The sequence below is a fragment of the Paramisgurnus dabryanus genome, chromosome 23 (genome assembly GCF_030506205.2).
Source record: "Paramisgurnus dabryanus chromosome 23, PD_genome_1.1, whole genome shotgun sequence".
NCBI classification, from domain to species: Eukaryota; Metazoa; Chordata; class Actinopteri; order Cypriniformes; family Cobitidae; genus Paramisgurnus; species Paramisgurnus dabryanus.
In genome coordinates, this window is record NC_133359.1 from 11,232,575 (window position 1) to 11,247,171 (window position 14,597).

Below are 14,597 nucleotides of genomic sequence, written 5' to 3' on the forward strand. Positions count from 1 at the left end.
CCCAGCGGTGTGTTCCAATATTTACCCATAATGGGTCAAAAATAACCCAGCCATTTTAAGAGTGAGGGCACCATTCACTTCCATATTAGGAAAACAACTATGGAAGTAGATGGTGCCCCTGACCTTTTGTGATTTACAAACATTGCAAGGAATTCATACAGGTTTGAAACAACTTGAGGGTGAGTAAATGATGACAGCATTTTTTAATTTTTCGGTGAACTATCCCTTGAAGTAATTCTGGTTGAGAAACATTGTAGATGATGTCACCCTGATTCGTTACAAATTATAACATTTGAAGATTACAAAGACAAACACATTTCCTTCACTGATGAATCATATGCATCAGACCAAGTAAAGGAACAGATTATATATATAAGTAACAAATGTCTTAAAAACCTTGGCGGATGTATAATTAGGAACTTTATTCTTTTACAAAAGTACAAATTTTAATAGAGATGAGCGCTTTTTTCAAACCAACCAAACATTCAAAAAACTGTTAAATTTAGCAAAAATAGAAATTCTAATAGATATGCTTCTTTTAGACAAAAGACAATCCCTTGAATCAACAATACTGTTTGTCCAAACATCAGCACAAACAATACGAATTAAAACAAATCTGAAAGATGGAAAACATTTCGCCTCAGATCTGCAAGGAATCATTGCACACGACATGAAGGTTACGGTCTCCCGACGTACGCGATCTGTAAAACGCCAAAATGTCAAATCCTCTCCCATGAGCAGTATACAAATATTCATTATATGAGACATGAAATAATGCCCGGTGACAGATTCTGACAAATTTAACAGTGAACAAATTAAAAAAAAGAAAAGAAACCAAAAACATAACATTAGTATTGTAAAACATTACTGCAGTCAGTCGAACCCACCCTATTTTCAAAGTTTTTTCGTAAAATTTAAAATTCATTGAATTAATGTAATGTAATGTAATGTATGACCTGCTGTCTGTCCCCAAATAAGTTAACCAGAGATCCTGCTCTAAAACTGTTGTTAAAATGATGCATTGGTGTTACTGTAGATATTTCCATGCCGTTCACGTGATTAAAAACAATGGTGCCCCTGTAGGGCCGTGTAAGGCACCATTTCACAGTATACTTAACCCAGAAACACTAGTGAAACCATACACACGTCTATAACCCCACACTGAGTGTGCGAGACCAAACCGTCACTGAATTTCAAAAGACCATCCAATAGGATGAAAAACCAGTCATTGTGTGTTTTCCAACACAGAGTTTCTTCATTTTGCATAATCAGTAACAAAACAAACAACAACAACAACAACATCCACACGTTCCCTCAAAGCATGATTTGAAGACACACTACTTATAAGTTACTAAAATGCTCGACGGCTCGGTAGACCTCTAAAACTTTGCGTTTCCATTTCCAGTGTCTATATTGCAAGTGAGGCTTTCGGTTAAAAAAGTCCAGCCGCTATTTATATAAAACGAATCTCGAAATCTCTATCCTGAAACGTAAAACCAATCCGAGAGTTCAAGGTCATGAATAAAAAGTCGACGATGGCTCATTAATCCGAAAACAAAGGGAAAAAATAAAACCATTAAAAGCTGGGAAAGAAAAAGGCGCCGTCCGCAGCGTGGTGTTCCGCGACCGCCTCTCTCATCTCCAGGATACCGACGTATTAAAAAATTTACAGCGACTCCCACAGCCTCTGATCGTAGAGTTCATGCCGCAGGTGAGTCCGAAGGCACCGACTGGAGATGAATGTGGGGAAGGAGAGGAAGACTTGAGAGCGTATTTATGAGAGTAAAGCGAAGGGAGAGCAGGTGGAGTACCGTCAGCACGGATGAACTCATCCATCTAATCTGTAGCACATCTGCGCTTGCTAGGGTCGACGCTACTTCAGAAGGGCCTTGTAAAGCAGCATGGATCTGGCTGTGGTTCGCTCCTGCTCCAAGCAGAAGATCAAGTCCCTGAGGTTGACCCGGGTGATGCGCTGACGGGTCTGCCGGACTGAGGAGGTAGAAGATGAGGTTGAGCCGGTCGCCGATCCTGAGGAACCCGCAGGTAACTGAGAAGGAATAAAAAAGATCATCATCAAGACTTTTTTATATATATTTTTTTAAATGTTTTAAATAGCATAGACGTGTGGTTCTCTAATTGGGGGGCCTAGGCCCACTGGGGGGCCCCAGTTTTATGGGGGGCCCGTTTTTTTTTAATTAAGAAAAATAGAGCTACTAACCAATAGCACTACATTGTATAATTTTATATGTTTTGTACATGTAATATTTAATATGTAACTTAAATATTAAGGTTTGGAATGTTTTATGTTATAAATTTTCCGAAAAAGTTTAAGAAACAAAAGACTAGGGGATTGCAAACCTTAATTCTGTCATTTTCTTTTGCTGGTACATAATAATTTTTTTTGTTATTAATTTTTATTTATTCGCATATAATCGTTTTTTATCAACAAACCCCCTGCAATTCCCTCGTAAAAAGTTCATAAACCCCAGTTTGGGAAACCCTTGCTTAACCTATACATTCTAACTGAATGTGCTTGTATGATTCTTGAAACTGTCTTGTAATGCACTTTATGTATTAACGTGCGTTTTGTTAAAGTCGCAATGAAATTGAAAAGGAAAAACTGTAATTTGTTTTGGAAGAGTGTTTTTTTACAAATGATCTGTAAACTTATTAATAAAAAAATTAATGTGCCCTCATAATCTTTAATCAAAAATGCAAATCTCGTTCCCTCCTTAAAGTGATCTCTCTACTTTCAGTCATATGGTATGGCAGGTGGGCGGATCCCAGAAAAAGATTGCAGCAATTTGCAAATAGCAATATGACCCAACTCTAAACGATCCAATCGGTTCTTAATGGACAAATTCAATTCCCACCCTACCTTTCTCATTTCAGAAGTCATATATGTCACCACAGGGAAAATAAGACAATCACTATTTCTGTTTCATGGCAACTTTGAAGACCAGATCGTCACGGATCGCGTTGCATTTATTCAAAGTATTATTTAGTGGTGAGCCAAGATTAATCGTGATTAACTGCATATAAATGACAATTTTTTTTCATATTATATATAGGGCTGGGTAAAAAAAAATCGATTTTTCGATTATCGATTCTCAAAGAGCAGAATCGATTTTTTTTTTCATATTTTCCTGCAAACATTGAACGTAAGATTAACGTTAATCAAATTACTAGTCTTCTTCACTAGATGTCACCCTCTTTTTTTGCCTTGCGCGATGTTACCAAGGAGCGAGAGGCGAGCCTGTCATTCTTTCATTCAGTGCTTAAAATGGTGGTTTCAGGTGCTTCATTGACGTTGATGCCACCTTCACATAAAAAGTAAGAGGTATGAAAGCATTTTAGATTTCGCAAGCAATTTGAATTAAATCTACATTCATTAAGTTGAATCAAGAATCGAGTATAAAACCGACCCACGAACCGGAATCAAAAATTGAATAGAGATCGAATCGATAGCTTGTGAATCGAAATTGAATCGATCTGGAACATCTGAATCGATACCCAGCCCTAATTATATATGAGTGTGTGCTGAGTGTTATTATTATGTATATACAAATACACACGCATTCATGTATGCATTTAAAGGGGACATTTCACTGACTTTTTTAAAGATGTAAATTAAATCTTTTGTGTCTCCAGAGTACGTATGTGAAGTTTTAGCTCAAAATACCATTTTACAATTGCCACTGTGTGAGCAAAAATGTGCCATTTTTGGGTGCGTCCTTTAACATGCAAATGAGCTGATCTCTGCACTAAATGTCAGTGCCGTGGTTGGATATAAAAGATTAAGGGGCGTAATTATCCCCTTCTGACATCACAAGCGGAGCCAAATTTCAATGACCTAATTTGTCACATGCTTGTAGAGAATGGTTTATCAAAACTAAGTTACTAGGTTGATCTTTTTCACATTTTCTAGGTTGATAGAAGCACTGGGGACCCAATAATAGCACTTAACCCTGGAAAGCCCACGGGGTCAAATTTGTTCAATAGAATAAATGGGTTTTTGAATTTTCCTGGGTTCTTCAGGGTTAAACATGAAAAAAGTCAGATTTTCATGATATGTCCCCTTTAAGAAACATTTACATGTTTATATATATTTGATATATATATATAAATAAAAAAATTCTGAAATGTATTCATGTATGTGTGTTTAAATATACACAACAATTACACACAAAACACACACATATTATGTAAACACAATCGCAATTAATTTTTGCCCACCACTTAAATGAAGTAACCCATCCAAAGAGCTGTGTTCTTAGCAAACACGAACCCGAGTTTTTGTTTCCGATTTCTCTCGTGACTTTATTTCAGCACTCCTCAAAGATCCTTTAGCTTTGTGCTTTTGTTTTTACCAGCACACCTGCACAACATGTGATCATTTGTTCTCAGCTCGAGGCCTGAGAGAGCCACACCCGACGCCTCGGGCACCACACTTTTGATCTCTTCTGTAGTATCTCAAAGCAGTTCATCTTCAAACTCGCCTCAAACAAATGCGAGATTATAAAGTATAATTGTCTCATGCAAACAGCCATTTAAGTAAAATCTTAGCTTATAGGTCACTTTCAAGCTGAAAATGAGTCACTGAAAGATTAACAGTTTACCTTGGGGAAAAGACCATACATCCAATTTAAAAAAAGCGCAGGTCTGAAATATGACGTGCATCGTACTCATCACCCGAGCAGGGGGTCTCCGTACTCTGATCTTTGCCGAATACCAAGTATATGTGAGAAGACGCAAGATGCCCTCGGGCCGCCAAATGTGCACCACGCCCTACAGAAACAAGCCTGCAGCTCTGTGGGCTCTATCACCCCGGTACACGTCCTTACACACCCTGGATAATTCGGAAAGTCTCATACACACCCTGGGCTGGCAGACTACACAATGACATGTTTATGCGGTGTGCTGTCTTGCACGAACGTCTACGCCGGTAATGTTAGATCATTATTTGAAAACCGTTTGTAATACTTATAGGGACGACATGAAATACGAAACCAAAATCGGAGATTAATGCCAGAATTTTCATACGTGACCACACCCAGTACAGACCATTCCAGGAAGTTAAATAAGGCGTGCGGCACCCGAAAGCAGGCCTCTGGTTACACCTCGCACCCACTTAAACCTGAAATCAATCCCTGAGCATCATTAAGTGGACCGTGTGCAAACAGTGAAATTGTGACTCAATTCCATGCAACTCTCAACACACAGACTTCAAATCAAACACTTAAAAAAACCCAACCTATCACTGTATTTGGTTTCTTTAAATAATTAAAAGCTAACCTAAAAGAGCAATCAAGTGAAATATTCACTATCGGTGCAAACCATTTATACATTTTTCCAAAATAAATAACGGTTTAAACTCTAACATTCAGTGAGAGACGGATATACTTGCAGACTGCAGTACAAGAAGACTGCGTTTCGCAGTTAGCATGTGTGGGTGAACACGCTCGAGGCGTTTTGCCACTACGCTAGTGGTGCGTTAGAGATGGAGCTTGTTAAGCCTCCATAAATGTGTGTAAAGATATGGATGAATATATTACAGATGTGAGCATTAACGTGCCCCGGGCGGTGACTGAAACATACTTTTTTTAAACAACATTAACCGTGGAGTGGAATGTGGCGGGTGAACGAGCCATCTTTTCGAGTGTCATCGGGGTTAAAATTTGTTGAGTTGTTTGTGCGTGTCAATGGTGTGTAGGACAGCGAACACCTCCAGAGGAATCGACTCCAAACCCTGAAGAGATGAGGCAGCTTAAAGTTGTAGCTTTCTAAAAGCCATGAATGTAAAACGTACACGAAGGTCTTAATCTTCAAAATGCAAATGTGTAATCCCGAAAAAACAACCCTACAAGTGAGAACCTGTGGAGTTCGTAAAAACCCAAAGTGATCTGAACCCCGAATGCAGGCAGAAAACATCACTCCACCTTATTCCTCCGAACGACTGTGAGCACTTCTGGCCTCCAAAGGTTACAAAAAGCCTGGGGGTGCTGTGTGTCTGCAGCGTTTGGGGAAATGACTCGCCTTGCCTCTGCACGAACACAGCCCGGTCTCTGCAGAACTGCCCCCCGAGGCCATGCAACCTTGCTCCGATTCCCTTAACCCTTTACTATCCAGCTATTCACATGACACTCTTTCACAGGACCATCTAACCTAGCGTGATTTCCAATCCATATGTTTGTGAGGGACACGGTTGGGTTTTCAAGTGGGGTTAAACTGCAGCTTAGACCAAAAACATCTGGATGGATTCTTGAGAGTGGAAATGGTGGCAAATGTGATGAGAAGCGTAGAAGGTTCATGTGGTTTGGTGTGTATTAACCATAGATTAAATCTGTAAAGTAGTTGACACTACACATAATTAAAAAGTCTTGCTTTAGGGAAAGAGATTTTCTAATTAGTGAAATAGTGGCAAAGCTGCAGTGACTCCAGTGAAGTTGAGGAGCTAAGGGGCCAAGCAGGGATAAAATCCAGGCTTGGACCCAACACAAGCATGCGACCCTTGTGGTACTCCATCATTACAACATGATTAACTACATAGAGAACAAAAATAAATACATATGCATGTCGATGCAGTTTTTATACAGTGGTCTGGCTGGTTCTTATGACATCACCGGGTCAAAGAGAACTTTCTATTTAGGCTCTCCATCATTTTCTACAGCTTGCATCTTCAATGCATGTTTTTTGACTACTTTGTAATCTGATTAGTTAAAAAAGTAATCCGTTTATCTATGCCATTTTAAAGCGTTAGTAAACCTAAGAATTACTTTTTTTGTCATTAAAGGAACACTCCACTTTTTTTTGAAAAAATGCTCATTTTCCAGCTCCCCTAGAGTTAATCATTTGATTTTTTGCCATTTTGGAATTTTCCATTCAGCTGATCTCTGGGTCTGGCGCTAACACTTTTAGCATAGCTTAGCATAATGCATTGAATCTGATTAGACCGTTAGCATCGTGCTAAAAAATAACTAAAGAGTTTCAATATTTTTCCTATTTAAAACTTGACTCTTCTGTGGTTACATTGTGTACAAAGGCCGACGGAAAATTAAAAGTTGCGATTTTCTAGGCAGATATGGCTAGGAACTATACTCTCATTCTAGCGTTATAATCAAGGACTTTGCTGCCGTACCATGGCTGCAGGAGGCGCAATGATATTTTACGCAGCAGCCGAAAATAGTCCCCTTAATAACTTTCACTGGCAAGGGACTATTTTCGGGCACTGCGTAATAACTTTGCGCCTCCTGCAGCCATGTTACGGCAACAAAGTCCTTGATTATTACGCCAGAATGAGAGTACAGTTCCTAGCCATATCTGCCTAGAAAATCGCAACTTTTAATTTTCCGTCTGCCTTAGTACACGATGTTACTACAGAAGAGTCAAGTTTAAACTAGGAAAATTATTGAAACTCTTTTTTTTGAGCTAATTGTCTAATCGGATTCAATGGATTATGCTAAGCTATGCTAAAAGTGGTACCACCAGACCTGGAGATCGGCTGAATGGATTCCAAAACGGTAAAAATCAAATGTTTAACTCTAGGGGAGCTGGAAAATGATTTTGCTAAAAATCTATTTTGCGTATTTGGTATAATACAATGTGTTTGCATGGTTTATGGTTAAAAACACATTATTTTCCACAAACCATATATTTTTGTAGCTCTAGATTTACTGCTTTGCTCAAACACGAATGAGGCATCTATTTATATGTCTATGTCTATGGCTGATGTTTAATGCATGCATGCGCTGCTTTCGGAAAACTGACACTTTGAGCACAAAAAGTATTCTTGTCACTTCATGAAATGTACTTACTGCCTTTCTGGGCCTTCAAAGGGTTGCGTTGTTCTATATGGGGGCTCAAAAAGCTCCCGGATTTCATCAAAAATATCTTGATTTGTGTTTTAAAGCTAAACTAAGGTCTTACAAGCGTGGAACGCCATGAGGGTGAGTAATTAATGACAACATTTTCATTCTTGGGTCAACTAACCCTTTAAGATTTGAGCATTCAAACATATAGCACTAATAATCTAGGGAGAGTTACACAAGTTCAACTTTTACTAAATTTACTAAACCTCTAAAATACACAAAACGCACAACTCTAATATAATAATATTTGAAATTTTCAAAATGTACCATAATCACAACCAGTAACTAATTGCCAAAAGTATACTGAACGAAATCAAAAGTAAAACCTCCAGGCAGAACGTCTACAGTAATTTCATCAGTAAGGCATGAAAGCCAAACACTTGGGTCAGAGGAGATACAAGCATCAGAAGATGAAACGCATTATGATTCATCCAGGTTGTGGGAGTCGACACACCTCCCCCAGACCTTCGACTGATACGTTCAGGATTTAACATCAATTTCAAGTGCCTAATTTGACGATGAGCATCTGGCGAACTTATGTGGTAAATATCCATGCAAAAAAAAACCTACGAATTAACATCAAGTGACTGTTACCATTCTGCACACAGCACATCCCTCTCTAGTTTGCTTTGTACTATATTCGCAACAAAGAACCGGGATGCTTCGGGCAGTACTTGCGGGAGAACGAACATACTGCCTACATCTGCCTGCATTTCAAACAGCTCTCACACATTGTGTTGGCTGTATTGAAAAAAGCACTTGTCAACAGCTTACATGGCTGCAAGGTACAAATTAAGCTTTAGGGCGATGCTAAACAAATACACAAAGTAGCACAACAAAGATTGTGGTAGGACGGTCTTGAAACGCTCTTTATTTCGTAGTATAGTACAAAAATACTCCATTAATGTATGAGTGAATTGTAAACACGTTGGGACATTCACAAAAGTGTTTGCAATGGAATGGGATGGGATTAACGCAATGTTACATTAGCTACAATATGAAACACTAAACACAATGTTGGATAAACACAATGTGTAAAGAGCAATAGTATGAGCTGTAATGGTAGCTGAACAGCTTGAGGGATTCAGGAGGGTAAGCTGAGACGATGCCAATACCCCTCTGGCTTCTACATACACAGAGGGTCATTGAGGTAATATGAAACAGATTATTTACACAACTAAACAGAGATCTGTGAGAGCGGGGGAGAAAGAAAACAGAAAAAAACTTTCCATGTAGGAAATACTTGATCACAAATTGTGTAAACAATAATTAAAGAAATGCACAAACTTGGTGTATTTAACAATTGAGCTTGTCATCAAACCATGACATCAAAGCAAATTGTATTAAAGGAAATGCCGAACATGGTTTCCATTAGTTTTCTATGTAAACACTCTCTAGACCGAAATGTTTAAACGTTATGCGTGCGTTTTGCGTTATTTGCAGTATCTTCCATACAAGCGCTGAGTTTTAAGGCGGTATGCCATGCTAATTTCTGCTACTTCAGAAATGCGCGTTACTTGTAATGCGTTACCCCCCCAACACTGATCACCAATCCCAGGAAGTAAACTGTTGCCTACATCCGTGTGTTTATTGTAGTCCAAGAAAAGAGATTTACGTTGGAGACGATAACTCGTGTCATCGTTTACTTTGGGGTATGTTCCTTTTGCATATCGTTTCATTTCTTCTCCTTAATTGTACCAAAAATTAAACGTACCCTTAATGAAAAAGCCGAGGTACGTACCGTTTCACCATTAGTATATAACAAAATGATGAACTAATCCACAACCAAATCTACAACAACTGTTAAAAATAAATGCTACAAATAAAACTAAAGCAGAAATCCACCACTGTGACGCATATAACAACTGACAAAATCTTAACCGTACATAAACAACAATTTTTAATGATAGCTGTTTTGTATCAACTAACAAACAAGAACAAAGCTTTGTGACTGATAGTTGTAGTTAATAAACTCTGGAAAGCTGTTTACCCTTAAGATTCAAATGCGAAACACAGATCAAGATCAGACTACGAGATTTCAGACTTAATTCTTTCTTGCAAGGTTGTGACTTGTTCCAACTGATGAAATGAAGTGCGAATACACTAAACGCAAGGAAGGACAGGGAGAAATGAGAGTGAGAGAAAGAGGGAGTGAGTGAAAGAGAGAGAGAGAGAGAGAAGTGGTAAAGTACGACTTGAATTTAATATTTCATGATTGCCTGAAGGATTTTTCACAGATCAATGTGACTCTGTACCCAAGCCAGTGTCAGCCAGAGAGCGTCAGAGGAAGGCGAGAGAGAGAGAGCGAGAGAGAAACAGAGAAGGAGAAAGAGAAAACACTTGAAAGTATGAGAGATATAGAGTAAAAGACAGAGAAAAGAGTTAGAGAAAGACAAGCATAAAAAAAAACAAGAGAACGATAGTGACAGTGAAAGAAAGATTTAGCTCATCGGTTCAGGGCGCTGTTAGTGTTGCTAACACAAGTGTGTGTTTGCTTCATGAGAGATACACCCTCTACTGGCTCCACGGCCACGGGCTTCGCCGGAGGCACACATTACCTCCGTTAATGGGTTTCCATTTGAGCAGCAGAAAGGAAGCCAATAACCTATCCACACTAATGGATTAGTCTACATGTAGGCAACCTCTGCAGCTAATCTTGGACCAACTGTTTTCTTTTCTTTACAAAACAAACCGAGGAAACAAAGGATTTCGATGTTCATGTGTGCAAAAGTCAAATTATGCTGGAAAATATATAAAAAAGAAACTGTTGGGTTTGTTGTGCCCAATTAATAAAAAAAAACCCAATAAGAGATCAATGCTGACAAAATTAATCAAATAGCTCAAAAGGAGTCTCTTTGCACCCTTTTCTTACCAACAGGGTGTGTGTGCAAAGATGGCGACCAATCTGAAACATATTTTTCAGTTGCAGATAAAGACAAAAAATGTTTAGGGCTGCAACAACTAATCAATAAAATTGATAATAATCGATTATGAAAATAGTTGTCAGCAAATTTAATTATAGATTAGTTGATGTTACACACTCCCACACAATCATCGCTAAAGTGTCCACTTGGTTTTATCCGATTAGTCGATTAATCTAAATTAAATACTTGTCCGATTAATCAATTATAAAAATAATCATTAGTTGCAGCCCTAAATATTTTGCAGACAAATTTAATCAAATAGCTCATAAGGATTCTCTTTGTACCCTTTTCTTACCAACAGGGTGTGTGGGCAGAGGTAGCGACCAATCTGAAACATATTTTTCAGTTGCAGATAAAGACGAAATTTTCAAGGGCTGCAACAACTAATCTATAAAATTCATAATAATCGATTAAAAAAAATAGTTGTCAGTGAACTTCATTATAGATTAGTTGATGTTACACGCTCCCACACCACCATTGCTAAATTGTCCACTTGGTTTTATCCGATCAGTCGATTAATCTTAATTAAATACTTGTCCGATTAATCGATTTAAAAAAAATCATTAGTTGCAGCCCTAAATATTTTGCATTTAAAAATCTTTTGAGGTTCTGGTAAAACTTGCAAAAAAAGAATGCTGGCACATATGCTATGCAGTATAACTTAATTTCGAATAAGCTAAAGTCAGTTTAAATATGACAGTATTTAACATCAGCATCATTATGGTAGAAAAAAGTGTACCTTTGTTTTGAGTGATATCACTCAAGCTAACTTTAATAAAACCCTTATAGTTGTAGGGAACTTGGTGAGTGTTGTCCTTCCATGGCCATTATGAACCAATTAACTTACCATTTTAATTAGTGAAGATTAACAAGGGAGGTAATTAATTTCTAAGATGGGCATCTTAAAACTGCCCAAGGCTTGACTTTGTTGACGAAGCCGAATGTGTTTTCATTGATGTGGGCAAAATAGAGGGGCATCATTATAAGCCGGCAAAAACTTGCGCATGCATTCTAAAAGAGTCAATGGCTGGAAACATTACTCTTGGAGGGCTATTGTACTGCGGGATATTATTGAAACCGAATGTGGAGCACCTTATACAGCCCAAAGAATCTTCATTAGCTAAAACAGGTAGAGAAAGTTTAAATTGTGCCATGCTATGAGCATGTGCATCGCGAAACATTCAGTTGGCCTTCTGCAAACAAACGGATTACAATCCAGAGAGTCTGTAAGAAACAAAGAGTCATCAGAAGGTAAAGTTTAGCCATGTAGAAAATTTCAGCAGAACAAAATCAGCATCAAAAGATGCATAGATGCTAAACCTAATGCAAGAACAACACCACAAAGAAAAAAATAATATGGCTTGATGAACCATTTTCCAACTATATCAGACAAGTACAGCCTTGGACATTTAAAGTCAAATGTCACTTATGGCCTCAACAACTACAAAATCTGATCACCACTGTACTAGTTTCTGGTAAAGTTTTGAAGCACACAATGGGAGGCAGATTTTCATCTCAAAGCAATTTTTTCTTGGAGAATGATGCAATATTTGTATTACACTGTTCCAAGAAAGACAAGAAAGCAGTTCTACCCTAGTTTTCATTTTGGTCATAGAAATATATTGCGTATGATTTGATATTTTGTGTACTGTACACATAGTAAATATAGTACGATACACCATAAAATTAATAACATTTACTGTACTATACACTAAATTCAACTAAAACATAATACCTTTAATGAAACTTGTATTTGTTAACAATTAGTAAATGCATTAGCTTACATGAACTAACAATGAACAATACTTCTACAGCATTTAATAATCTTTGTTCAGGTTAATTTGCATTTACTTATACATTTATCAAATAAAGTGTTGTAATTGTTATCATTAATTAATGCACTATTATCTTGAAACTTCTTACATAAGATTTTTGTCTTGTTTTCAGTACAAATATCTTAAAATTCTTAAATCAAGATGTTTTTTGTTGATGAGCAAAATTACCTTAGAAAACAAGTCTAGTTTTCAGACCAAAAAATATACAATTTAAGTGAATTTGTGCTCAAAGGGGGGAAAATAAATCAGCCAATGGGGTAAGAATTTTATTTGAATTAATTGTTTTTAAAATATTTTTTCTTACCCTATTGGTAGATTTTTTGCTTGTTTTTAAGCACAAATTCACTTTAGTTTTTAGACAAAAAACATACAATTTGACATTTGCTTATAATATTTTGTGTTGGAGTATTTGCATACGTATGTGTACATGTTTGAATGTACATCAGATGGTATGCTTGTATAGTTGGGATAAATATCTATGTTTGCAAGTGTGCTCATGTTGTGTATGTGCATATGTATGTACTGTACCTAACTATGCAGGAGAAATTACATATCTTACTTTTTTATTATGTATGCATACATAAATATGAAGAAAGACAAAAATACTAAGTAAGAATGCTAAAAAAGATTAGCGCCAATAGCCTTGTGGTTAGTGCGCCAAGATATAGCATCAGTATGTTCACAGCAACCGCGAGTTTGATTCCCGTCTATGAAGGTTCTTTGCCGATCCCGCTTCCCTATCTCCACCCAACACTTTCCTGTCTAATCTCCACTATCCTGTCTAAATAAAAGAACAAAAGCCCCAAAAACGTAACTTAAAAACAAAAATGCTGAAAAAATATATTGTTTCTAACAATATAACACAACCGCATTATAAAGTGTTACCTTTTTTTAGTGTGTTTCCAAAAAACTTTAGACCTAGCTAAACCTGTAAAAATATTTAATGCATAAAACCCTGTTCATAAACCATAAAACTATAATAAATCATTGTTTTCATCAATCTTTATTACAGACTCAAACTAAAAACCATACATAAAAAAAAACATACAAAACATACTGTGTCTTCACAATTTGAACTAACTATAGCCAAAAAAATTTTATATATATATATATTTCTCATGTAGCCCCTTACATTCAACCTTTATTTATTGAATTAAATCTGAATATAATAAGACTGTAAAACATATTCTTCAACTGAAACTTTCTGACATTTATCAGTGCTGAAAATTCAAAAATTTTGACCTCCCTTACCATGATGGATAAAAAAAGTATGTCAAAGCAACGCTTGAGATCGATAGAAAATTAAGAAAAACAGCACACTCTTACAAAGCCCAACCAATAACAAAGCCCTTCCTCTCCTTAAAATGGTAGCCTGAGGTCAGAAAGAGGCAATTTTTGGCATTGCGTTATTCCACGCAACCCTTGCGAACAGATAACAGACTCTTCATGCTGCATCTTATCATTTGAAAACACATGCAGATAACCCACAGATAGCACAGACAAGACTCATCACAGCAGCGCGCGAGAAATCAACCTGCAACCATCAGCCACAGGATACACATGAGAATCTGTGCGAACGTTGGTGAACCAACTTTCCATAACAGTAACAAAGCACAGATGTGTAGGCGAAGGTGATGTGTAGGGGACTGAAGACTGAAACAGACCTACCAGGTGCGCAGCCTCAAGCAAATGTGTGACCCCATCTGTGAAAGCCCATGAAGTCGTTTTTTGTGATTTACTTGTTTTCTATATCATACTACATGGTGTAATGAAATCATTGATTAAAACTTTGACACTCCTCATCTCAAATTTACATTATGAGACTTTAGCCTGGATTTCACAGACAGGGACATGTATAGGCATAGTTTTATTAATCTTTCGTACAGTTTATATTGTTTTACTTATATCACATCTAAATAGTTAACCAACGTAACTAATAGCTACCATTCATCTTACAACCTCCTGCATGT

At 37.2% G+C, this 14,597-nt stretch overlaps 1 protein-coding gene across 2 annotated transcripts in view; it reads right to left on the reverse strand.

Annotated features, from left to right (window-relative positions):
• Positions 1-402: 402 nt before the first annotated feature.
• The window catches only part of LOC135781431 (transcription initiation factor TFIID subunit 4), a 50,452-nt gene continuing 36,257 nt past the window's right edge, over positions 403-14,597 (reverse strand). For both annotated transcript variants that reach the window (XM_065291912.2, XM_065291910.2), the window contains exon 14: positions 403-2,047. In XM_065291912.2, coding sequence (XP_065147984.1) covers positions 1,874-2,047 — 174 coding nt within the window. In that variant the 3' untranslated portion in view covers positions 403-1,873. The remainder of the gene's footprint in view (positions 2,048-14,597) is intronic.